Source organism: Phyllobates terribilis, unplaced genomic scaffold (assembly GCF_046119375.1).
Source record: "Phyllobates terribilis strain yellow unplaced genomic scaffold, ASM4611937v1 Scaffold_1__5_contigs__length_1240528914, whole genome shotgun sequence".
Classification (NCBI taxonomy): Eukaryota; Metazoa; Chordata; class Amphibia; order Anura; family Dendrobatidae; genus Phyllobates; species Phyllobates terribilis.
In genome coordinates this window covers 882,237,755-882,265,550 of record NW_027362761.1, presented here as the reverse complement: position 1 = coordinate 882,265,550, position 27,796 = coordinate 882,237,755, and the positions used below count along the sequence as shown (strand labels likewise).

General features: G+C 43.3%; 1 protein-coding gene across 2 annotated transcripts in view; it reads right to left on the bottom strand.

Moving 5' to 3' along the window:
• Positions 1–27,796, bottom strand: part of SEC24D (SEC24 homolog D, COPII coat complex component) — a 132,773-nt gene that overhangs the window by 42,964 nt on the left and 62,013 nt on the right. For both annotated transcript variants that reach the window (XM_073639814.1, XM_073639806.1), the window contains 5 exons: positions 26,728–26,855; positions 25,289–25,400; positions 24,767–24,894; positions 17,082–17,220; positions 5,625–5,740 (listed from right to left, as the gene is read on the bottom strand). In XM_073639814.1, coding sequence (XP_073495915.1) covers positions 5,625–5,740; positions 17,082–17,220; positions 24,767–24,894; positions 25,289–25,400; positions 26,728–26,855 — 623 coding nt within the window. The remainder of the gene's footprint in view (positions 1–5,624; positions 5,741–17,081; positions 17,221–24,766; positions 24,895–25,288; positions 25,401–26,727; positions 26,856–27,796) is intronic.

The window sequence follows — 27,796 nt, the reverse complement described above, 5'->3', positions numbered from 1 at the left end:
TTGAAAATAGTAATAATAATATTAAACGAGTGCAATTCATCAATTGTGTTTTTTTTTATTTAAGTCATTATACTTCTTTGTCTTCAAAATGGCACAAGTGGCTCATGAATTTTGCACAAAATCAAACCTGCTCTTTATTTTTGTCTTTTACCTGTTTTACGTCTCTGTTTAGTGCCGAAAGTAGCACATTTCTCAAAGTTTGTGCCAAAATATAGGACGTATAAGAAATAACTTTGTGGTGGTGGGACTGGAATTGGAGTATGTTTTCGCCAAAAAGTGAGACTTTTTAAAAAGTTACAATTGATAAATCAACAGGAAACAAATGGTAAACAAAAAGCCCACCCTCAATGGCGAATATAAGAAAATGAGGAAAATATACAGTACAGACCAAACGTTTGGACACACCTTCTCATTTAAAGATTTTTCTGTATTTTCATGACTATGAAAATTGTACATTCACACTGAAGGCATCAAAACTATGAATTAACACATGTGGAATTATATACTTAACAAAAAAGTGTGAAACAACTGAAAATATGTCTTATATTCTAGGTTCTTCAAAGTAGCCACCTTTTGCTTTGATGACTGCTTTGCACACTCTTGGCATTCTCTTGATGAGCTTCAAGAGGTAGTCACCGGAAATGGTCTTCCAACAATCTTGAAGGAGTTCCCAGAGATGCTTAGCACTTGTTGGCCCTTTTGCCTTCACTCTGCGGTCCAGCTCACCCAAAACCATCTCGATTGGGTTCAGGTCTGGTGACAGTGGAGGCAAGGTCATCTGGCGTAGCACCCCATCACCCTCCTTCTTGGTCAAATAGCCCTTACACAGCCTGGAGGTGTGTTTGGGGTCCTTGTCCTGTTGAAAAATAAATGATGGTCCAACTAAACGCAAACCGGATGGAATAGCATGCCGCTGCAAGATGCTGTGGTAGCCATGCTAGTTCAGTATGCCTTAATTTTGAATAAATCCCCAACAGTGTCACCAGCAAAGCACACCCACACCATCACACCTCCTCCTCCATGCTTCACGGTGGGAACCAGGCATGTAGAGTCCATCCGTTCACCTTTTCTGCGTCGCACAAAGACACGGTGGTTGGAACCAAAGATCTCAAATTTGGACTCATCAGACCAAAGCACAGATTTCCACTGGTCTAATGTCCATTCCTTGTGTTCTTTAGCCCAAACAAGTCTCTTCTGCTTGTTGTCTGTCCTTAGCAGTGGTTTCCTAGCAGGTATTTTACCATGAAGGCCTGCTGCACAAAGTCTCCTCTTAACAGTTGTTGTAGAGATGTGTCTGCTGCTAGAACTCTGTGTGGCATTGACCTGGTCTCTAACCTGAGCTGTTGTTAACCTGCGATTTCTGAGGCTGGTGACTTGGATAAACTTATCCTCAGAAGCAGAGGTGACTCTTGGTCTTCCTTTCCTGGGGCGGTCCTCACGTGAGACAGTTTCTTTGTAGCGCTTGATGGTTTTTGCAACTGCACTTGGGGACACTTTCAAAGTTTGCCCAATTTTTCGGACTGACTGACCTTCATTTCTTAAAGTAATGATGGCCACTCGTTTTTCTTTACTTAGAATTTGTATTATGGCAAGAAAAAAGCAGCTAACAGTCTATTCAGTAGGACTATCAGCTGTGTATCCACCTGACTTCTGCACAACACAACTGATGGTCCCAACCCCATTTATAAGGCAAGAAATCCCACTTATTAAACCTGACAGGGCACACCTGTGAAGTGAAAACCATTTCCGGTGACTACCTCTTGAAGCTCATCAAGAGAATGCCAAGAGTGTGCAAAGCAGTCATCAAAGCAAAAGGTGGCTACTTTGAAGAACCTAGAATATAAGACATATTTTCAGTTGTTTCACACTTTTTTGTTAAGTATATAATTCCACATGTGTTAATTCATAGTTTTGTTGCCTTCAGTGTGAATGTACAATTTTCAAAGTCATGAAAATACAGAAAAATCTTTAAATGAGGTGTGTCCAAACTTTTGTTCTGTACTGTACATAGAACAGACTTTAAAAAAGGCATAAATTAAAAGAAAAATTAGGCGTAAATAAAAAACTGGCGAAAACACCAAAAACTAGATTTAAAAAAGGTGCAAATGCAATAATGAATCGGGCCCAATGTTTACAATAATAATACTCTAAAAGGTATACACTAAGGTAAGACATTATCCCTTATTCATATGATAAACAAATAACTTCTCAGTCGCTGGGGATGCAACCACTGAGACCCCCACCAATCTCAATTCACTCTCAATGGGTCCTCTGGACATATCCTATACATAGGGGTAACTTCTGATTTAGGTACATACCCTCTAAAGCAAGTTCTCCCTAGGAAGAAAGGGAGATACCTAGTGTTGAGCGAGTATGTTCTGTCCGAGTATGCTCGGGCCGAGCTCCGAGTATTTATAGCTGCTCGGTGATATGGTTGAATCGCTCCCGTGTGCATGATTTGCAACTGTTTGACAGCATTATTACATGTGAGGAATGTGTAAGAAATAGACATTCCTCCCATGTAATAAAACTGTCAAACAGTTACAAATCATGCACATGGGAGCAATTCAACCATATCACCGAGCAGCTATAAATACTCAGAGCTCGAACCGAGCATACTAGGCGAAAGGGTTAATAGAACATACTCGCTCAACACTAGACATAACCAAACTAAAAAAGTATATCTCATGAATGCAGCTAATAGATAAAAATTCTAGACTTAAAGGGTATGTGTACATGACATTTTTTTCTGGTGGATTCCGCCTGAAAGAACACAAAAAAAACCACACAAAAAAAGGAATGAACATATGCACAGCAATGTCAAAACTACTTGCTGTGCATATTTCCTGTCTTTTGTGATCGGTCTATTTTACTGGTGGCGCCACTATGTTATATATGGAATTAACAAAACTGCAGGCAGCACAGCTGTCGCAAAAATGAAACTTCAGGGAAAACACCGCCAGCATTTTCCTGAAGCCTCTTTTGCTTCAAAAACTACATGTGTACACTGGCGTCTAAGAGACGTCGTGTGCACATACCCAAAGAAGACCTGTCATCAAGTCAAAAGTGAGCAGTTTTTTCTGCAAAGTATTATGTTTTTGTTTTTTTAAACCGCCATACAGTTCTACAGACATGGGCCTTTCTATTTCATTGAAATTCTTATCCTCTTCACCAAGGGGATGCAGAGCAGCATAAAAACACGCCTCCAGAGAGTCATGCAAGCCACGCCCACTTCAAAGACACATCTCCAGAGTCATGTGAGCCACGCCCACTTCACAAAGACACGCCTCTAGAGTCATGCGAGTGACGCCCACTTCACAAAGACACACCTCCAGAGTCATGCGAGCCACGCCCACTTCACAAAGACACGCCTCCAGAGTCATGCGAGCGACGCCCACTTCACAAAGACACACCTCCAGAGTCATGTGAGCCACGTCCACTTCACAAAGACACGCCTCTAGAGTCATGCGAGCGACGCCCACTTCACAAAGACACACCTCCAGAGTCATGTGAGCCACGCCCACTTCACAAAGACACGCCTCTAGAGTCATGCGAGCGACGCCCACTTCACAAAGACACACCTCCAGAGTCATGTGAGCCACGCCCACTTCACAAAGACACGCCTCTAGAGAGTCATGCAAGCGATGCCCACTTCACAAAGACACGCCTGCAGAGAGTCATGCGAGCCATGCCCACTTCACAAAGACACGCCTGCAGAGAGTCATGCGAGCCATGCCCACTTCACAAAGACACGCCTGCAGAGAGTCATGCGAGCCATGCCCACTTCACAAAGACACGCCTGCAGAGAGTCATGTGAGCCATGCCCACTTCACAAAGACACGCCTGCAGAGAGTCATGCGAACAATGCCCACTTCACAAAGACACGCCTGCAGAGAGTCATGCGAGCCATGCCCACTTCACAAAGACACGCCTGCAGAGAGTCATGCGAGCCATGCCCACTTCACAAAGACACGCCTCCAGAGAGTCATGCAAGCCACGCCCACTTCAAAGACACATCTCCAGAGTCATGTGAGCCACGCCCACTTCACAAAGACACGCCTCTAGAGAGTCATGCGAGCGACGCCTACTTCACAAAGACACACCTCCAGACATGTGAGCCACGCCCACTTCACAAAGACACGCCTCTAGAGAGTCATGCAAGCGATGCCCACTTCACAAAGACATGCCTGCAGAGAGTCATGCGAGCCATGCCCACTTCACAAAGACACGCCTGCAGAGAGTCATGCGAGCCATGCCCACTTCACAAAGACACGCCTGCAGAGTCATGCGAGCCATGCCCACTTCACAAAGACACGCCTGCAGAGAGTCATGTGAGCCATGCCCACTTCACAAAGACACGCCTGCAGAGAGTCATGCGAACAATGCCCACTTCACAAAGACACGCCTGCAGAGAGTCATGCGAGCCATGCCCACTTCACAAAGACACGCCTGCAGAGAGTCATGCGAGCCATGCCCACTTCACAAAGACACGCCTGCAGAGAGTCATGCGAACAATGCCCACTTCACAAAGACACGCCTGCAGAGAGTCATGCGAGCCATGCCCACTTCACAAAGACACGCCTGCAGAGAGTCATGCAAGCCATGCCCACTTCTCAAAGACACGCCTCCAGAGTCATATGAGCCATCCCACTTCACAAAGATACACCCACAGAGTCCTGTGAGCTACGCCCACTTGATAAAGACTAGAAAAATTAGTACTACATAAAAAGTAAGAACTGTAAGGTCGATTAAAAAAAAAACAGCTCAGGGGAGCAGTGGGAGTTAAATAAGAGCCACTTTTGACCTGGTGATAGTTTTTCTTAAAGGGGTTCTCCACTCCTAAACATCCCCTTATTTATGGGCCCAAGAAGGTATAAAAATAATAAAGCCATGCAGGCCATTAGCACCTGCTGTTGATAGGCTGCAGCATTCACATTTTCGGGTGATTTTTTTCTCCACCTCCCTGGGCTTATTAATACCCCATGTTTCTTGTGCAGTAGTCAATGTTAACTGTACGCCTGAAGAACAAGGACATGTACGGGCAAAGAACGAGGCATAATCATCTTCCCATATAAGCAGTTCCTTGTGACATGTTGGAGGCTGAATATTCTTTAAACATTGATGGAAAAGATTAAGATACAATGGCTGCCTCTATAAAAACACACATCTGAGAAGAAGCGGAGTGAAATTTCTAGGAAATTAACATTTGACAATAGAACAGAACTAGCAATGTTTTTCCATTGGTGTTCTATATTCCCACTAGATTTCTGATGCTCCTATATTTGCCAACATTTCCAGTTTGGTACTTGAATCTGGCACATGCTGCCAAGGAAGGGATGCTGGCACGCGGCTCTCACAGTGCAGCCAGCTGTATTAAGCACAAGATTCAAGGACTTATATTTACGGGTGAATATTACAAAAAAAGGATCTGAATATGTATACATTTGTGTGAACGGGAGGCAGAGCCTACACTGTAGCTCCAACACTATCCAGGCATGGGTTAAATTAATTCCTTCTCCTTGTTATAAGTTACTGCGCCAAATGAGAAAAAGATTAGAAAAGTTTTTGTACACAGAGATAGAAACTGAAAGGCAGAAAGGAAATGCAGCCCACAATGCACTCACTCTGCAGTAATCCAGCGTAGCAACATATTCATAAGATCCCAGAGATAATTCTGCTCTTTCATAATGGTCCACTCTTCTGCCAATATGGTCCAGATGTTGAAAGTAGAACGGACGGACTAACAAAACATAAACAGGAAGGCACAAAAGTTTATGACATGATGGGCGGTGACAATGTTTCATTGTATATCAGACTAAAGACACTGGACGTACAACACTAAGCCAGCAGGGAAAAGCTGCACTGGAAGAAATCTTTAGTGACTGACACATAAAAGCTAGTCATGAAACCAAAAAGACATGAAGAGAAAAGCATGATAAACACAATGACACCATATATACACAGACTGCATGTATCCATCCATATGGATGAAGGATGCATACATCATTACATATATTATGATGACATGAGCTATTATTCCAGCTATCATCACCTAATGGTTCCCATAGAAGAATAACCGGCAATCCTGGACATTTGTTCCTAAACTGCTTTCCTCATGGCTCCAGTGTGTTTGCACCAAACTCACACAGCTTCTTTTCTGATCAGATCTTTTTAAACATCCCTTTTGTATGCCTATTTGGGCTAATAGAGGCCACTAGAATTGCAGCCGTTATTTATCCCTGGAAGTGTTTGAGGAAACATATACAATACTTAAAGGAGCGTTTATATGGAAGAAACTGTTGAATCAACCTCTTAATGGGTACGCTGCAGAGATTCGCCGGTTTCAGACCTGGGACCGGAGGGTATGTATGGAGCGCCCTCTAGTCAGACGTGCCCACTGGCCAGCTGTGTCACTAGACGGGGCTAGGCCTTACGCTATACAAGTGTATGGAGTGAGGCCATGCTCACTGGCCAGGAGTATGTATAACTCATACATACCCTCTGGTCCCAGGTCTGAAACCAGCGAATCCCTGCAGTGCACAGTGCGTGTTCTGGGGGGATTCATAAGTCTGCAGTCACACAGAGTGTCTGCAGACTTATCGATTTGGACCAGACAACCTCTTTAAGGACTAAGCGATTTTTTGCATTTTCATTTTTCCCTACCCTTGTTACAAGAGGTGCAATTTTTTTTTTCCACTGACACCGCCAGCAAAACGGGGGTGCAGCAGGAGCGTAACACCACAGCTCATCTAATTCATGATGATCTGTGACTGGTACCTGACTGGAGAGAGACTTCTGGTGTAGCGTACAGAGGCGCACTCCACTGCTCCAAATACATAAAGAGGCAGGTACCTCTTCATGAATGAGGGGCGTCTGATTCCAGCATGCCCCTCATCAAGACCTGAATGAACAACACATGTCTTGATGAATCACGACCTTTGTGTCTTGGATGATTATTGGAGGGAAGTTCACGGGCAGCTTCTCTGTGCCCCACTCCAGTTGCCTGACAGGGTACCAATTTGAAAATAAGCCCTTAATGACTTAATCCAAATATAATGCCAGAAAACCAGAGCATATATGGCGTTTTGCAATGTACAGTACAGACCAAAAGTTTGGACACACCTTCTCATTTAAAGATTTCTCTGTATTTTCATGACTATGAAAATTGTACATTCACCCTGAAGGCATCAAAACTATGAATTAACACATGTGGAATTATATACTTAACAAAAAAGTGGGAAACAACTGAAAATATGTCTTATATTCTAGGTTCTTCAAAGTAGCCACCTTTTCCTTTGATGACTGCTTTGCACACTCTTGGCATTCTCTTGATGAGCTTCAAGAGGTAGTCACCGGAAATGGTCTTCCAACAATCTTGAAGGAGTTCCCAGAGATGCTTAGCTCTTGTTGGCCCTTTTGCCTTCACTCTACGGTCCAGCTCACCCCAAACCATCTCGATTGGGTTCAGGTCTGGTGACCGTGGAAGCCAGGTCATGGCGAATGAGAGTGATGGCGTAGCACCCCATCACTCTCATTCTTGGTCAAATTGCCCTTATGTTCTTTAGCCCAAACAAGTCCCTTCTGCTTGTTGCCTGTCCTTAGCAGTGGTTTCCTAGCAGCTAATTTACCATGATGGCCTGCTGCACAAAGTCTCCTCTTAACAGTTGTTGAAGAGATGTGTCTGCTGCTAGAACTCTGTGTGGCATTGACCTGGTCTCTAATTTGAGCTGCTGTTAACCTGCGATTTCTGAGGCTGGTGACTCGGATAAACTTATCCTCAGAAGCAGAGGTTGACTCTTGGTCTTCCTTTCCTGGGGCGGTCCTCATGTGAGCCAGTTTCTTTGTAGCGCTTGATGGTTTTTGCAACTGCGCTTGGGGACACTTTCAAACTTTTCCCAATTTTTCGCACTGACTGACCTTCATTTCTTAAGGTAATGATGGCCACTCGTTTTTCTTTACTTAGCTGCTTTTTTCTTGCCATAATACAAATTCTAACAGTCTATTCAGTAGGACTATCAGCTGTGTATCCACCTGACTTCTGCACAACACAACTGATGGTCCCAACCCCATTTATAAGGCAAGAAATCCCACTTATTAAACCTGACAGGGCACACCTGTGAAGTGAAAACCATTTCCGGTGACTACCTCTTGAAGCTCATCAAGAGAATGCCAAGAGTGTGCAAAGCAGTCATCAAAGCAAAAGGTGGCTACTTTGAAAAACCTAGCATATAAGACATATTTTCAGTTGTTTCACACTTTTTTGTTAAGTATATAATTCCACATGTGTTAATTCATAGTTTTGAGGCCTTCAGTGTGAATGTACAATGTTCATAGTCATGAAAATACAGAAAAATCTTTAAATGAGAAGGTGTGTCCAAACTTTTGGTCTGTACTGTATATACATGCACCTCTCTATCCACATAATGATGTGCATCTACAACATGGCGCATAACAAGTCTGGGTAGATATATGTAAGAGCATTACATTGTTTTTTACTACTGACCAGGAGTTGCTGCCTATATAATAACTAAGAGAAGCATTCACATTTCTTCAGTCTCTCTTAAGTAGAAGAGAATGGAAAATGCAGTTCTATTCCCTTCTATTAGAGTGCCATTGTCCAGTGCATCTCAGGGTTCATGCCATATTACAGCTCCCTTTTGTGAATCAACATGCTCCATCTGCCTATGTATGATCGGGGTTAATTTCCCCTAGAAATAGCTTATAGGGTTGTCCTGGGCTGTACTATTCAAAGCAGCTTTACAGCCCCCATGTATTGCTATTCCGGCTCCATGTGTCTATCATAAGCAGGTGCCCAAGGGGCCCCAAATCACTAAACTTGCACAACATGATACAATGCGCAGCAGCTATGGATCTGCAGGACAATTATGTGACATTGAAAATCGCATTAAATTCCGTATTTCAAGTTGTCCACTATACCGATCCTAAATTGCTGACAGCAGACAACTCACTGAAACTAGGAATATGAGGAAAATCAACATGAAGAAGGAGATTTTGCATTTATCAACGTGAAACACAGTAACGTACAGATATACCAGACCCCAGCATGTCACCTGTTGATCATTGTTCTGCCAAGAATACTGTTCGTGTGCTTGTAATAATAAGCAGAGATGGCTGATCTAGTTTTCTTAATTTAAAAAGCCCACGTCCTGCCAAGGGGAACAAGGAAACTTTCAGCATCAGGGTCTCAGGGCTCAAGTTTCAAAGTGGAGAAGATGACTGTTTTAGGGAAAGGACTGCACCAGGACGATGCAGATGAGGATATCCAAGTTAATTTTAATGTCTAGCAGGACTTGTTCTGACAAAAAGAAAACTTGGGACTCATCCAAAATCACAGAAACACTTGCTTATGAGTCACATAGAGTCATTCTTGGACAAATATGGCATGGTATCTTCAGTGAAAATGAGCCTGTCACTGGAAGATTAATAGATGTTGAAGCCATGAAATCCATAGGCACATGGAGCTTATTAAAACAACTATTTGATTCCACGTTTCCAGCCCCCCCCCTCCTTGTGACTGTAAAAGTGTTATCTGGACGTAAGTGGTGAGAAACGCTTTACAGAGCAGCCATCCCACAGCTTTAGACTGATCTGCTCCATAAAGGTTTTCTTTTATAAGAGTACTGGTAATCTCCTCCTGATGTAAGTGTGCATTTATCTGCACACCCGTTCACTTTCCACTTGCAGACCCTCAGAAATTCTACATTCTTGTACTCTTGCGGCTCCAGAAAATCAATTATAATAATCAGAATATTAATAGAATAGTCATATTGGGACACAATTCTCGATTTTTACTTTCATTGGAAAAGTTTTTAATCCTTATCTTTAGAGTAATATTGGAGAACCTGTCCCTCTGTGGAGAAGTTAGCCAAAGTTGACTGTGCTTCACACTTTCAGTAATAGTCATATTTCATGCCCCAAATGTTTGGTTTACATTTTTGATAGGTCTTGTTCACATGCAGGGTCCCATCACAGTTATGGGGCGGCTCCATGAAATCTCACTGGCAACGTGGACATACTGATGGTTATTAATGGCATCCTGATGGGTTTGTCATACAACTCAATATTACTTTTCTCAGTTAGATCACACAAACCGAGCAATGTGAAACTGGACTCCTGTGCCTAAATATTGTTGTTACATACTAGTGTTATTTTGATTTCCTCTCAGAAGGTCCGCCACATGCATGGGTGGGGAACCTCCGGCCTGTGGGCTATAAGCATCGTTTTCTCTGGCACCTGGACTGATTCTTGGGTCGGCTGCCGGCAAAACGCCAGTAGCTGACCCTTTAATTGCCACAGACATTGCGTGCATGCACATGCAGAATTCACTACTGAACTCTGCGGCACATGGAATAAAGGATTGCGTCCTGTGTCAGGATAATTTTTGGGGTGAAGTCAACGTGCTCCAGTCCCACAGACAACAGCAGTGGAAGCCACTGCCCCTCCTGTAATGTTTACGGGCCCCCAGCCCCTCCTATAATGTATACGGGCCCCCAGCCCCTCCTGTAATGTATACGGGCCCCCAGCCCCTCCTGTAATGTATATGGGCCCCCAGCCCCTCCTGTAATGTATATAGGATCCCAGCCCCTCCTGTGATGTATATAGGATCCCAGCCCCTCCTGTGATGTATATAGGATCCCAGCCCCTCCTGTGATGTATATAGGATCCCAGCCCCTCCTGTGATGTATATAGGATCCCAGCCCCTCCTGTGATGTATATAGGATCCCAGCCCCTCCTGTGATGTACAGTGCTGGCCAAAAGTATTGGCACCCCTGCAATTCTGTCAGATAATACTCAGTTTCTTTCTGAAAATGATTGCAATCACAAATTCTTTGGTATTATTCTCTTCATTTAATTTGTCTTCAATGAAAAAAACACAAAAAGAATTGTCCTAAAGCCAAATTGGATATAATTCCACACCAAACCTAAAAAAGGGGGTGGACAAAAGTATTGGCACCCTTTGAAAAATCATGTGATGCTTCTCTAATTTGTGTAATTAACAGCACCTGTAACTTACCTGTGGCACCTAACAGGTGTTGGCAATAACTAAATCACACTTGCAGCCAGTTAACATGGATTAAAGTTGACTCAACCTCCGTCCTGTGTCCTTGTGTGTACCACATTGAGCATGGAGAAAATAAAGAAGACCAAAGAACTGTCTGAGGACTTGAGAAACCAAATTGTGAGGAAGCATGAGCAATCTCAAGGCTACAAGTCCATCTCCAAAGACCTGAATGTTCCTGTGTCTTCCGTGCGCAGTGTCATCAAGAAGTTTAAAGCCCTTGGCACTGTGGCTAACCTCCCTAGATGTGGACGGAAAAGAAAAATTGACGAGAGATTTCAACGCAAGATTGTGCGGATGGTGGATAAAGAACCTCGACTAACATCCAAACAAGTTCAAGCTGCCCTGCAGTCCGAGGGTACAACAGTGTCAACCCGTACTATCCGTCGGCATCTGAATGAAAATGGACTGTATTGTAGGATACCCAGGAAGACCCCACTTCTTACCCCGAGACATAAAAAAGCCAGGCTGAAGTTTGCCAAAACTTACCTGAGAAAGCCTAAAACGTTTTGGAAGAATGTTCTCTGGTCAGATGAGACAAAAGTAGAGCTTTTTGGGAAAAAGCATCAACATAGAGTGTACAGGAAAAAAAAGAGGCATTCAAAGAAAAGAACATGGTCCCTACAGTCAAACATGGCGGAGGTTCCCTGATGTTTTGGGGTTGCTGTGCTGCCTCTGGCACTGGACTGCTTGACTGTGTGCATGGCATTATGAAGTCTGAAGACTACCAACAAATTTTGCAGCATAATGTAGGGCCCAGTGTGAGAAAGCTGGGTCTCCCTCAGAGGTCATGGGTCTTCCAGCAGGACAATGACCCAAAACACACTTCCAAAAGCACTATAAAATGGTTTGAGAGAAAGCAATGGAGACTTCTAAGGTGGCCAGCAATGAGCCCAGACCTGAAACCCATAGAACACCTGTGGAGAGATCTCAAAATGGCAGTTTGGAGAAGGCACCCTTCAAATATCAGGGACCTGGAGCAGTTTGCCAAAGAAGAATGGTCTACAATTCCAGCAGAGCATTGTAAGAAACTCATTGATGGTTACCGGAAGCGGTTGTTCGCAGTTATTTTGGCTAAAGGTTGTGCAACCATGTATTAGGCAGAGGGTGTCAATACTTTTGTCCGGCCCTTTTTTAGAGTTTTGTGTGAAATGATCAATGATTTGATTTTTGCTTCATTCTCTTTTGTGTTTTTTCCTTGCAAGCAAATTAAATGAAGAGAATAATACCAAAGAATTTGTGATTGCAATCATTTTCAGGAAGAAACTGAGTATTATCTGACAGAATTGCAGGGGTGCCAATACTTTTGGCCAGCACTGTATATAGGCCCTAGGCCCCTCCTGTGATGCATGTGCCCCCAGCGTCTCCTGTGATGCATGTGCCCCCAGCGTCTCCTGTGATGCATGTGCCCCCAGCGTCTCCGGTGGTGCATGTGCCCCCAGCGTCTCCGGTGATGTATGTGCCCCATCCCCTCCTGTGATGTATGTGCCCCCAGCGTCTCCTGTGTATCCTATGTGATGCACATGCTGCAGCCCCAATGTCTTCTATGTGATGTATATAGAGCAGTCTCAGTATATCCTATATGATATATACTGCAGACCCCCCCCCCCCCCCACGCTTTTTGAGTTCTATAAATGTAACATAAGCAGTGATGAATTTCCTACTGTGAGGAGACCTTCGGTAATATACTGCAAGTTCTTTTCAAAATTCATCGCAAAGAGTTGACTGCGTTCTTGACCGCCTCAAACCTGGAAAAGCAGTTGCGTGCAGCAACATCATCAATACCACCTAACGTCACAGCCACACCAAAGAGAAGCAGTTCCAGTCAGTGCATGGCTGGATTAAAAAAAACTGTAGCAAGACAAAAAAAATGTGGAGAAGAAAAATAAAAAAAAGGTGTGAACTTATGTCGGGTATCTACCAATAGCAAGACCCCATTGACCAAATTTTGGAAGTAGGGAGAATAGATTGAGAAGGGGGTTGTTTTAATCAGACGGGTCCCGTCTAATGACCTACTGTGAAATGGAGTAGTCATACAAGGCTGCTTATAACTTTCCCACTTCTTGCTCTATTTTTGACGTGATGCTTGTCATTTCATAACGTATTACCAAGTGAGAAGGTAAATCTAACCATCACGTTTTACACACCATTTCAGCATATTCCCAGATGCAGTGTTTCCATACTATATTGTACAGTTACATTACTACTATTCAATGTTCCATTTTCTGAATAATAGTGGGGCCAAATCCATGAAGCGAATATAGCAAAACAATGCGCTTTGTAAGAACGGGCACAAAATAGCCCTGGGCTTGTATCATTATTAGAAGAATGTTTTACATTGACTGTCTTTCTAAAAGAAATTAAAGACATTGTACTCGCTAAAGGCATCGATTAATGAATATGTACAAAAATTCCTACAAGCCTATTTATTATCCCAAAGTTAATGAAAAAAGTGTGAGGGGGCAGAGGAGAATTAACAGCCTGTTTAGATGTTAATAAAGTGAAAAGTTCTAATATATTTTAATATATTTTGTGTGCATATTCCACACCACATTGGGGATCTTTGCTTGTGGTCAGTGAATAATAGTGTGAAGGAAATATATAATCAATAAGGGAAAGCATAACAGCAGTAGAGTTACATTTAGTTGACAAAAGGGTGAAACTGGATATAACAGTATTGCAAACACAAAGGGGCTTTTGCTGGAGGTGACAAACATGGCACCTTAGCTCCTGGACCCTGAGCTTCAAAGAGGTTAGCAAATGGTCTGTACTAGGCAGAATATTTCCTATTGTCTGATTAGAGAGGAGTGGAGGAGACACAGGCTATTTGAAATGCAAGGCCCTTAAGCTCACGGTCCAATCACCAAACAGCAATTTTTAAATAGTCCAATCAGGTGATCCTGGAAATATGAGCCTATGGTCAGGACTATAAAAAGTTGGGTATCACAAAAGAAGTTGTTCACATGTGGGGGCAGGATAGGGTGCTGATGTGATCCATAATTAATTTCTCCATCCCTCAAGGAAACAGACGATACCTATAGATGGAAACGTTTAGGTATTTCTGTTGTTTCTCCCTTTTTATTTCATAACTGTTTTGCATATTTGTGTGTTGTTTTATTTTTATCTTTTATTGTAAGCAATGTATATTTTTATATTCAAACTTAAAATCTTTAATAAGTTTGATCCTTGTGTGCTCTCAAGAATCCATAGCCTTTCAGAGAGTGTGTGACCTTTTAATCGTCAGACAGTAACATATTTTGGGGACTCATAACCCCGTGTGTTTAATGAGTGATGCAGGGCGTTAAGAAATCGGGGTGTGCTGAATGTGTTGGGGTCACTTTATAGCCTTGAGGGTATGTGCACACGTTCAGGATTTGAAGCAGAAATTTCCTGAGCATTTTTTGCCTCTCCCTGGCAGAAAAAAAAGCATGCGGATTTTCATGCATTTTTGACACGTTTTTACATGCATTTTTTTAAGCGTTTTTGTACATCAATGAATGCTTTTTGGAGCTCAATAAAGTTGGTGGGACATTGCTTAAGCCCTTGCATTACCATAAGAACTGGGGTGAGTATATTGGTTCATTTAAATGATTAAAGAATGGGCCTGTTGTATTTCAAATAAACTGTTTACACTGTGTCTGTGTGTTTCTTTACTTTAATTAAAGTTTGGTCATGAAAAGGTCTGATTGCCACCTTGACATCACCAAACAAAAGAGCTGGGTGTCAGCTAGTCCTATTTACCCAAATCTTCATTAGCATTTCTATTCATGTAATTTATGCGACTGCTGTGAGCCGTTAAATTTAGCCTAGGAATGTGCCATTGGGCAAACATGGTCCTTCACCATTAAATAACATCTCACAGCTGGTTCGTTAGCCGCTATGTCCCCCCCCCCCACAATCAGCACTTTGCAGCGCTTTGGACACAACGTATTTATGTTGCGTCCAAAACGCAGTATTCTAATGCCGCACTTTTGTGGTCAGTACATGTGAATCCAAAGCATATAATGACACTTCAATCAGTCAAAATGTGCAGCGGAGACTAGCATGTCCGCAACAGAAATTGACACGCTGCGGGTGAGTTTGGGTACGTGGCCACAAAAAGGAGCAGCTGCAGGTTTGACGCTGTGTGTTTATACAGCGTCAAACCCGCACTGCCCAGATGTTACAGCATAGTGGATGGGATCTCTAGAAATCCCACGTCTACTATGCGTGCATCTGAGGCTGTGGATCACCTGTGGATACTGACATGTGGCGCGTCTTTCAGGACCGCAGCATGTCAAATTCTCTTGTGGAGTCGCTAGTCTCCGCAACAAAAATTTGACCACTAGAACGTATTGAATGCGGTAAATCCGCATGGTTCAGTGAACACATGTGGATTTACCTGCGTTCAACAGAATGCAATGTTTTGGACGCAGCAAAAATTTGCGTCTAAAGCGCTGCTACGTCTGAATTATGGGCACAGAGCCTAAAATAAAAAAAAAAAATGGCATGGGCTCCTGCGTCATTTTTATAACCAGCAGAGGGAAAGCCAACCGCTGGGGGCTAATATTAGTAGCCGCAGAAGGGGCCATTAGCCAACACTACACTGTTCCCTGGCTATTAATATCAGTCCACAGCTGTTTGTTTAGCCTTTACTGGCTAGATTACAGGGGGGACCTCAGAAAAAAAATTGACGTGGGGTCCCCCTATAAAATCTAACCAGCAAACGCTAAACTAGACAGCTGCGGGCTGATATTAATAGCCATGGAAGGGGCCATGGATACTAGCCCCCTCCGCAGCTATTAATATCACCCATCAGCAGTCCCAGAAATGGCATATCCATAAGATGCGCAAAATCTGGAGCTTAGCCTCGCTCTTCCCACTGCCCTGAAGCGGTGCCAGTGGGGTAATGGGGTTGGGGTTTTGGCGGCTGACGTGAAGCCCAGGTTAGTAATGGAGGGCGTCTATAAGACGCCCCCATTACTAACTGCGTAGTAAAATGGTCGGTGCTTTTTCAATAAAAGACATGGCCAGAATAAAGTATTTTAATTTAAATAAAACACACACGGTTCTACAATTTTTTTTATTACACGCCTCCGCGGAGCCCTCGATCTCCTGGAAAAAACAACAAACAACCGTATCCCTCACCTGTTCGCCGTCAACGATGCAGTCCACGTACCGCCGAGTGTCCCGCGGCGATCTGGGTCACTTCTACAGCTGTGACATCAGAAATCACTGATGTCATAGCTGTAGAAAACAGCACTGTATACTGACAGGGGTGTAAAATCACCCCGTCAGTATACAGGCTGCAGGAGGTCACTGGGGTTCACGGTGAGCATCAGCTGATGGTCACGTGACCATCAGGTGATCACTGACGTCACCGATCACCTGATGGTCGCGTGATCGCTGATCGCTGCCGGAACTTATCAGCTGGTGGTCACATGACCATCAACTGATAAGTGACGTCACTGCAGGTCCTGGCAGTACACTGTGGGGCGTAGCCCGCGCCCTGCAGTGTATCGCTGCCGGAGACCAGGAGGACACCGGGGGCCGTCGGACAGGTGAATATACAGGTTTATTTTTTTTATTTTCTTTTTTATTCTTTTTTAACTACCGTGGGCACGCGGGCTGGGAAGAGCAGACTGCTGCTCCTCCCATCACGCTGCTCTAGCTGTTATCAGCCAGAGCAGCAGTCGGATGAAAGGAGTAGCAGCCTCCTCTTCCGACCCGGGTTCCGCGGCGGTTTCGCGCCTATTGATTTTCATTAGAGGAGAGACTCTTTAAAGAGTGCTGAAACAGTGACAGCAGGAAAGTAAAGGAGATAAAAGATGCTTCACCCTCAGAAATAACATAAAACCATTTAAATGGAGGTCACCATCAAGTAAGAACCATCCCGTTATTTTCGTGTATTTGTCAGCTCTGGTATAGGTAGCATTTGATGTCATCCATACAACTATACAGAGAATGGATGTAGTTGGTCCTCCGCAGAGTGAAACATGATTGCAAATATGAGGAGATTTACCTTCATTGACGCAATTGCAAAATCCACACTGGAATCGTCTTCCGCCTTCAATAAACAGCATGAATGGGCACATATAAGCTTTACACCGGTTACAGCGGATTGGTCCAGCTTCCCCATGGTTTACAAGATAGAGAGGAGTCTAAAAAATAAAGGAACAGTCTAGTTACATCAATGCAAACATTTTACTACATCAAGTAAATATGTCTCTGTACAAACATTTACATGTGCTGAGCATCAATGCAATGTAAACCAAAAATGGTAATTCACATGGCAAATCGTCCATTTAGAAATGCTTTATGGGTTTTATTGAAATGAAACTGAACTTGGTTCTCATTGATGGAGAATTTGGCTCGGCTAAAGCCTTTGGAATGGCAAAAGATTTTGTCTACAACTTTCTGATAAGAGTGCAAGCTAGAAATTCCATTTCTACACCATTAATCTGTAATGTTTTAACAATCACGGCTACAATATGTTACAGCTCAATGCACTGCTATTCCAACAGTTCTCTCTAGGAGTCACCATATAACCAGTAATTAGAGAACCAACGCTGCATTGTCCCAGTCATAGCATAGAGAGACAGGAATGCCTGAAAAAAGACCACACTTCTGTATACATGGATATCTGTACAAGGTGTAGTTTGAAGGAAAACTACTAAAATGCCCAATAATTGATACAATAAAAAGAACATTAACAGAATGTGACAAAGGATGCAGACAACTCATTTCATGTGCTTTGCTGAGACTTGCTGCTCAATTTGTAATATTTTGCGATAGACGCACATACTTTGGATGAAACAACTAATAATAAATCAATGACAAAATGATTGTTTGTAACCAATGAAAATCTGTTCCATCTCCAACTTACACTAAATTATGAATTAGCCTTTCCATTGCTACCTTGTTTTATTTTATCAAGCCTTATTATCCATAAAAAGGGCTTTCCCGTTACCCATTATAAAGGATACCCTCCCTCCGATGCCCACTGATCTGAGTGTCGTCACATGTAAACACTGCAGCAGTAATAGATCCATATATGCCCCCAGATCAACGTACAAGGCCCACAAAGGGTGTCCCCACTGTGGGCAGGTCACATACTGACACATGAAATGTACGGGTGTCGTGTACATTGCACAGTGAGACGGGGACACTGGTTACATGCAGCAGTGCTCACTACTGATTACTGGGTGTAGAACAGAGGACTAGTGATGAGCGAACGTGATCGCCACTGCTCGGTGCTCGACAAGCTCAGCGAGTATTTCCAGGTTGCTCGGGCAGGAACTCGGGTCCCCTTCCTGCATGTTTGGCGCTCTTTAGAGAGCCAACGAACATGCAGGGATTGCTTGCCACGCACTGTAATGCCGCAGCCATGGTGGTTGTGGGCATTACAGTGATTGGCTGGCTGCACAGTGTCATCAGGTCTATATAAGATATGGCGCCGCTGTGCTTGTCACAGTCTACCCCGGAAAAAAGCAGAGTAGGGAGAGGTGCTGCTGAGCTAGGGAGATATTTGCTTGTTTATAGTTAGTATAGGTATTCCGCAACATATATCTTTAATATCCATCTGAACTAACAGTCCTTCTGAGGACTAATCCAGCTGCATATATTCAGTGGTGATAGCAGGAGTTAGGCAGGCAGGCAGGCAGTGTATGTGGCAGACTGCAATGCATATAGTGCAAGAGGGTCCATAGCACGTTCCTGCTGCTGTTCTTACAGATATTTGTAGACATAGCCCCAGATATCAGGGGCCAGGGCAATTTTTTTTATCTTAATCCTGGTTATTTGTTTAAAAACCAAGACAGGCAGGGTATGTGACAGACTGCAGTGCATGATACAGCACAAGTGGGTCCATTGCATGTTCAACTTCTGAGTGAAAGCAATCCAGAGTACACCATTTTTCAGCTCCATTTGCTTGTTAGCACTTCAGAATACAGACAGATTTTTTCCATATTACAGCGATAAAAATCCAGAAATTTGAACTGAACGTGGAAAATATTGGCTTCATTTTCCATTTTGTTGCAGTGTGTCGGTGAAGCTATTCACACTAGGTCTCTGTGAAGAATAGCATTAGTAAACTACAGGCCTACTATTTAAAACCAAGGTTCTGTCAGATGTATCACATATAACAGCGTTCCAAAATCAGCCATTTCTGCCTTCCATTTCCATTTCGTTGCAGTGTGTCAGTCAAGCTATTCACGCTAGGTCTCTGTGAAGAATAGTATTCGTAAACTACAGGCCTGCTATTTAAAACAGTGGTTCTCTGTCAGACGTATCACATATAACTGCGATTCAAATCCAGCCATTTGTAGTGAACGTGGAAAATATTGTCCTCTATTTATAGATTGTAGCTGTGTGCCAGTGAACACCATTTTACAGCTCCATTTGCTTGTTCGCAGAATACAGACAGATTTTTTTAGTTTTATTCATATTACTGTATTGTGGAAGCAGAGGAACTTTTTTCAATGATCAGTTGCATGTGATCCATATGACTGCCATAATACAGAAATTTTGTGGAGTGTGCCAAATATTCCACTACATTTAAAGTCAGCCACCCGTGTTTTGTTGAACCAATTGACACTTGGTCGCTGACAAATACCATGCTATTATTCGGCAGCCTGAAACCATAGCCATCAGACGTTATCCCATATGACTGCCCTAATAATCCAGCAATCATTGTGAGCGTGTGAAATATTACACTCCATTTAAAGTATTGCAGTTGTGGGTTCAAACCTATTCTCAGCTGGCCGCTGACAAATAGCATATCTGTTAACAATGTTGTCAGAGTATTACGCCACTTTTACGGACATAGTACCATGCCTGAGGAAGGGACCTAAGTTGTCCCAAAAGCTAGCCTTGTACCATCATTCATTTTATTTTTGTCAGCCATTAAAATGTATGAATTAAATATAAATATAAATGTAAAATTATAATGTTTTCCCACTGAGAGCAACCTTTAGGTGATATATCATATGAGCCTCCCCAGCGCTCAAACACAGGCTACAGGTGCACAATTTAAAACTGCAGTAAAATCACAAAAAGAGTCAGTGAAATAACATTACTAAGAGGTGTTCAAATGAAATCACTGAAAACCTCTGAAACCTTATCTGGTTTCCATGCTGGCGCATCACATGAAGGGTTGAAGGAGAAGCTCTCACTCATGTGCATCTTTGTCACCAGTCACTGTTCATCCGGCTGTGGCTGCAGCCAGATAACACAAGGGCTGCCCTCTCAGTAAGAAGAATGGATCCTCCATCACTAGTCTAATTATAAGAAACATGCCACACTTCATAGAGGATCTGCAGTCAGAGATAGTTGCTAAGCAAATGTTGTATTTATTTGCTCCTTTATCTGCTTTAACAAAGGCAGAGAAATGACCTCTTTACCTGCTCGACATTTCGGATAGATTTTCTGACTTGTCATCACATACATCTCATTCAGAAGTGGGAGGTAGTCTGACAATATACTGTCTCCAGTGTGTGATACCAGATACCCAATGGCAAGTAAACTGAGTCCTTTATCCCCTCTGATTCCATATTTCACTAATGGTAACTGTATATTTAGTTACTTGCAAAGGTGACCTACAGTACAAATAAAAGCTTGCTTTTCCATACATGTCTGTTATGTATATTGAAAACATGGAAAACACAGAAAGAAATCGGTCATCAGATCCTTTCCTTTTCTCTAAGACTTCAACTCCAGGTCATCAAAATGCATCATTTTACATATATTGCATTAGCCAATGTGCAATCACTTTAAATGCAACAGTCTGATATCAATTGCTATTGTTCTTAAAGGGGTTGTATGATCAGAGACCACCATTTTCAGAATGTGGCTGCCGCAGCCAGCCTTGGTAAACAGCTGATTTTTCTGGAGAAAGCCTTAGCTAACCAAGCACAAAAAATGTAGCATTACATGGTGGCCATTCAGATGACCAGTGGTCCATGCAATATTAAGATAGTTGGAGTCTGCTAGAACAGGACATACAATAGGATATCCATGTCCTCTGAAGTGGTCTTCTAGAGACATTAATAAGACAAAAAAGAAGCTGATTTGTGACAATTCATTCCCCCCAGAGAGTGTTTTCTGTGAGTGACTGTTAAAGAAGCCCTTCCATCTATTTTTTTTGTAATACATGTGAGTATGTTAATACACTCACACTACCACTGCTCTCTCTGGTGTCTCTGTTCTGCTCCTCTTGTCTATGACGTAACCACTCTGCAGACTCTCCAGGACGTGACCCAGAAGTGGCTTTTACAATGTAAGCTATGGGGTGTCAGAACGAGGATCCATAAGCTTACATCGTAAAATAGGCTTCCGGCATACTCAGAGTGAGCCAGCTAGTCAGGACTGCAGTGATGTCACTGAGAAGCGCGGGTCACTATTAAGGGACCATGTGGTTGGTGGTTGTATTGTTCCTGTAATCAATATAAGGGGCACCAAAAAAGGCCACATTGTATACCTGCCCTTGTTTCAATGTCCAAAAGTTGACAACTACTGTAGATCTGTTACTAAAAATAAAAAATATGACAACAAAAAAACAACTCAAAAGGGGACCTGCTTTTGAAGCACAATATGTGAAATATCTGCTTGCAGACCAACTGGGCATTTCTTCAAAGCCTTCTTTGGGGACGTGCACTTTCACCCCTCCCTTACAGATGCTGCCAATCACAGTTCAGCAGCTGAACTAGCAATCTCAGACAATGCCAAGCTGTGATTGGCAGCATCTGGGAGGGAGGGGATAAAGCTCACGTTCCCAGAGAAGACTGAAGAAAAGCCCAGTTGGACTGCAAGCAGAGGTTTCTCATGCTGAGCTCCAAAAATAAAAAATGTGAATATCTCTGTAATGGAATGATGCAGCGCAAAACGGAAAAGAGCAGCAGAATCAGGGGAGCTCAGGGATTTTTACAAGATGTTTAATCATATTTTTTTGAACAAGTGACACACTGATAGAACTGCTTTGGTAACAATACTACACAAATACAATGCTACAGTTCTAAACCACACCACTGAATGTGTCTAAAGCCCCGAATAATTGCAGACATATAAGACTTTTGAGGCTGAACTGATGTAAGGAATCCGTCCAGGGCTCAGTTATACCTGCATGAACAGTAATTGGCTTTGTGGGCTCATAATCATATCAGGTTAGATAGCTGGAGGCACGCAGGAGCTAATAATGACAGAAAGCTTGATTAACAAAACCCAGTCTGGCAGAGGCAGACTAAAGACTCTGTGTTTGCCAGAATATGATCTCCAGGATAATAAGACATTTACACAGCAGCAAATATATTAGTGAAGACCTGTCATATTACTGAATGTCCGTGTACTTGTATAACATGCTGCGGAGATACAGTTTGGCAGAAGACACAGTTATCAGTTACAATAATGGACACATTAATAATCGCCCATATTTTGTATCATTGGTACATTTGTGCATGTTGTGTTGGTTTTCTGTTTAGTTTTTCAATTTCAGCTCCATTGTAAGTGACCAGATTGAAGGGGATGGCTGAGGCACTGCAGATCCCAGCACACACCACCTTAAGAATTATGCTCATTTGTTGCACTTTGGTGGGGAGAAGTCAGTAAATTCTGTCTCACTTTTTTCTACTGGTGAATCCAGACATCTTAGGATATAAACTTTTACATTAAAATAAATGGCAGATCATGTTCCAAGTGGTTTAGCTGCTTTATGTTACCCTTCAATGGGGGACCTCCATGTATTATGGACAAAGGTTTTATAAATTGCAACAATCCTAAACCTAATAACACTAAACTCTAAGAAATAATGGTATGTGACATCCATGTGGCAAATGGTCTACGCCCTTAAAGGGGTTATCCAGTTTAAAATGATACTTAAAGGGAACCTGTCACCAGTTTTTTCATGTTTTAACCAATACCATCACCTTCCTCAGAGGCTGTGCTGAATTCCACAAAGTTGTATATTATGTCCTGACCCCCCTGTATATCCCCAAAAAGCCTTGTGAAGTGCTACAGTGAGGTATGCAAATTCGGATGGTCTAGTCTGATGGGAGTCATTGCAGTTGCTCCTGTTCCTCCTCTTCCTCCTCTCCCCTGTGGATGAAGAGTCCTGTGTCATCCACATAGCTGAATGAAATCTTGCGCCTGCGCAGGGACATGGCTGGCTCGTGTAGGCGCACTTTGCTCTGCCCTACTGCGGGCAGAGCCTAAAACTTAAATGCGCATGGCCCAGCTTCTGCCTACCGGAACCATTTCGTCCATATTGTTTTTTTCCCTGCCACCAGAAATTGCAGAAGAGAAGTTTATGTCACGGGTGTGTCAGAGGTGACAGACAGTCGCCCTGCAGTTGGTTGCAAGAGATCTCTACGTTTGGCATTACAGACATCTTCTTAGAGGCTGTCTCTAGGACCCAGCGGCTACCTCCCGCTGGCTAATTAACACCCTCCCTGGGTGTATAAATACCTGCTGTGTTTCAGAGGGAGGTGCCTGCGATATCCATTACTACTTGTGAAAGCTTTAGCAAGAGCAGTACTTCGTCCTCTCTGGAGCTTGAGGATGTGTAAGCATTTGTCTGGAGTTCGTTTAAAGCTAAGGAATTTCCCCCTGTTTGTTTACCCTTATTGTCTATAGTGTTTAGTGGAGATCGACTAGTGCTCATCTCCTCCCTGCCCTAGCCTTAGCCATACGCCAGGGAAAGACAGGGCGAGGCACGTGTGCGGCAATTGGTGAAGAGCCAACACAGGAACATTAGGGGAGACGGGGTGACGCTAGATCAACCTAGGAGGTCTCCACTTCCTCCCTTTCCCTAGAGTCTGGGCTTCCTTTCCCTCTTCCCTTTGTGTTGCACTAAGTCTTTCCCACACCTTGCGTGACAGTTTAATTCCGGAGGCAGGAAACAAAACAAAATGGGGGAAAATATTCCAGAAAACAGGAGCCGAAAAGACGTGCGCCGGTGCATGCGCAGTCAGGTTTTAGGCTCTGCCCGCAGTAGGGCATAGCAAAGTGTGCCTGCACGAGGCGGGGATGTCGCTGTGGAGGCGCGAGATTCTGTTCAGCTATGTGGATGACGCAGGACACGTCATAAACTTCAATCACAGTGGGAGGATAGAGTTTAGCAGGGGAGAGGAGAGACAGGCGCCACTGCAATGACACCCATCGGACCGGAACATCCGAATTTTCATACCTCGCTGTAACACTTCAAAAGGTTTTTTTGGGGATATACAGGGCAGTCAGGACATGATATACAATTTTCTAGAATGCAGCACAGGCACTGAGGAAGGTGCTGGTTCTGGTTCACACATGAAAAAACTGGTGACAGGTTTCCTTTAAAAGAGCTTAAAAGGGAAGTTATACAACTTAATATTAGGACAACAGGAGCCCTTGCATTGACAAAGATTGGAGTCGGCATAGTCATTTAAATGAGCAGTCAGCCCCCTTCACATACTCCACTGATGACATGCTGACATGCCGACACAGGAAACCAGGATTTTTATGCATTCGGGATCAACAAAGATCAGTGATAAATATATTATATTAATTATTGTTGATTTTCTTGTATACTTACTAAACTGCATGTGCTAAGTCTTTCACATCCTAAAGCAAAAATGTTTTCTATTACTTCGACGCTCAGATAACATTCGCGTGACTGGATGATGAGGTCACACCAGCTTTATTTAATAATTTGAACATATATCTGGCAAAAGTTTCTCTTACCTCATTTGGGGGAACCACAGCTAGAGGCTTGATGACAGCGGCAAGTGGAATTTGAGACTGTTTAGCCATGTCGGAGGAGGTAGGGAAACAATACGTTGTACATCTAATGTAACGTGGACTGGCATTCCCTGCAACATTGAAGACATTCGATTATGACCAATGCATATCAAAATCATATCCCACAAGCCAAGGAACTGCTAACAAAAGCAGTCAGCATGCCACAATACTTACTATATGATTTACAACAGAGTTGTTCTCTTCATAGAGATCACAGAACCTGTCCAAAGCAATATTTCATTGCCCAAATGGCAGATTTACTTCTGTTATTAGGAAATACTATACTTTAATAGGGGACTGTTCTGGAAAACCACAAGGAAACCTGAGAAACTCAGCTCCAGAGTTGTTACCACACTTGTATAAACTCAGCCTGTTACATTTCTCATAGCCCTCCCAGCAAAATTAAAACAATTTCCAAATCAGACGTCAATGTGAGATGATATTTAACTACCTGCACATGATTACCTTGATCCTGTATGGCACAATCCGTGGTGACCAGAGGAGGGACTTGCCCTCTGACATTAGTGGTATACACTTGGCCAGCTCTGTTCATCTTATCGTTGTCAATCACTTGTATCTGTTAAAAAAAAGTTGATATCGGATTTATCTGCAGGTTAATAGCGCTATCAACCTGCCCGGTGCCCGCACTTACCCCAACGCTGTGGGGAGAAAATTACCTTTATTTCCGCCCAGCAGCGCTCTAGTTTCAGTCAGGGGGCAGCGCCGGCGCTGGTTCAGCCACTGTTCTACGTATAGAGAGTGGCGGCTGTAAACACGTTCCCGACCCTGACTGACAGCCAACCCAATGCAGGGCAAGTGTCAGTCAGGGCCGGGGGCGCAGTTACAGCTGCCGCTGTATATACTATATACTCAGAGTGGTGATTGAACTTGTGCCCCCATTACTGAAAACAGAACGCTGCCGTGGGGAATAAAGTGTAAGTGCGGGCACTGGGCAGATTAACAACGCTATTAACCGCACATTAACCCCACATTTGCAAGTTAATAGCGTCTTTTGCGGTGACAGGTTCCCTTTAAATTCAGCAAAAGTGACAGCATTTTCACACCAGAAATACAACTCCAGTCCCTAACTGGAGTAGCATTTCTGGCGAGGTGCAGGAGGCCTACACAACTGAGAAGATGCACCAAATTCATTAAGAGCCTACAAATAAATTGGGCCAGTCTTAATGGCTCGGTCCCGTGGTGATCATTCTGAGAGCACTGCTTTCATATTGAACATCATTGGTGCAAACTCATGATCACATAGAAAGCTACATGCATCACTACCATGCAAAAAAGTGCTTTTCATCCTACAATGCAAGTGTTGCAGTCAAGTTCTTGAAAACAGGCAAAGCTGCTTCAGTGATAAGATGCACAATTATGGCTGTATCCAAGAATTAAAAAAAAAAAAAAAACTCTGTACAATAGTCTAACCATTTCTATTTCTACCCTTGCCAATTGGCCATTTAACTCTGGTGGAAATATGGACAAACTGCACATTTGCTCATGAGTGCTCCTGCTCTGTATTGGGTTGTTTGTGTACCAAGATGTACAATATATTGTGGTATTAGTGTGGTGGAGATAATTGAAATTTCCAGTGTTGTGATCTTACAGCTGCAGACCCTCAACATCCTCCCCATCATTTACTTGACATCAGCCTTGTTTAGAGACTACATCTGATTTTGTTGAAGAATGAGAAATAAATGAGACACACAGAACACAAATGGATAAAAAAAAACAGACCATTACTTGGATGAAAAAATAGGCTTTTTTTGCAGACACAAAATGTACATGTATGTGTGAACGCAGCCTTCCAAAGAGTCCTGAACAAATACCTGCATACAATATACACACTGCAAACCCATTACTACAAATATCTATACAGTAGTAATAACAAAATGACTTACTGGACTTGGTATAGAATCTGGGTCAAGTTTCTTTTGGGGTGGGCCAGACATTTGCTGATGGCTTCCAGGAAATGCACCAGGATAAGGCATTGGGGGTCCCCCCGTCAATTGAGCACCATAGCTGTTTTCTACAATATGAACAGTTAAATATACATTTAAAATCATATGCCTAATTTTTACATCAAGATAGGTCATGAGAAAAAATGTATAAGAAATCAGAAATCTTACAGTTTTCACATGGGCCACTGCCAATGTGAAGACATAAGCTATATAATCAATACCCTACATTTTGTATTTAAGAATCAAATGACTGTTTGCAAGGGTCATTGTGAAGGGAGGGGGAGCAGCAGGAGCTGAGACATTGCCTATTGTGATTGGTGGGTCCTCTGTATATTGTAAAGAGAGGGGGAGCAGCAGGAGCTGAGACATTGCCTATTGTGATTGGTGGGTCCTCTGTATATTGTAAAGAGAGGGGGAGCAGCAGGAGCTGAGACATTGCCTATTGTGATTGGTGGGTCCTCTGTATATTGTAAAGAGAGGGGGAGCAGCAGGAGCTGAGACATTGCCTATTGTGATTGGTGGATCCTGGGTATATAGTGAATAGAGGGGGAGCAGCAGGAGCGGAGACATTGCCTAATGTGATTGGTGGATCCTGTGTATATAGTGAAGGGAGGGGGAGCAGCAGGAGCTGAGACATTGCCTATTCTGATTGGTGGATCCTGTGTATATAGTGAAGGGAGGGGGAGTAACAGGAGCTGAGACATTGCCTATTCTGATTGGTGGATCCTGTGTATATGTGGCACCCCAGGGGTCTGGTTGCCACAGTGATAGAAATATTACGTCTGAGAGCAAGTGGGAGGTTTCCTGGTCAGGAGCCCTTAAACATGCAACACCTCCTGCCCAGTCCTGGGAGGGGAGGAATCTGCCCTTATAAACTGGGTCTGGGGCGGGGTTAAAGGAGAACAAGCTGACACAGGGAAAGTAACAGCAAGGAGCTCTGTAGGAGCAGGAGCTGAAGACCAGGGGCTGGAGCTGCGCAGAGCTCGCTCTGGCAGAAGAATCTAAGTAC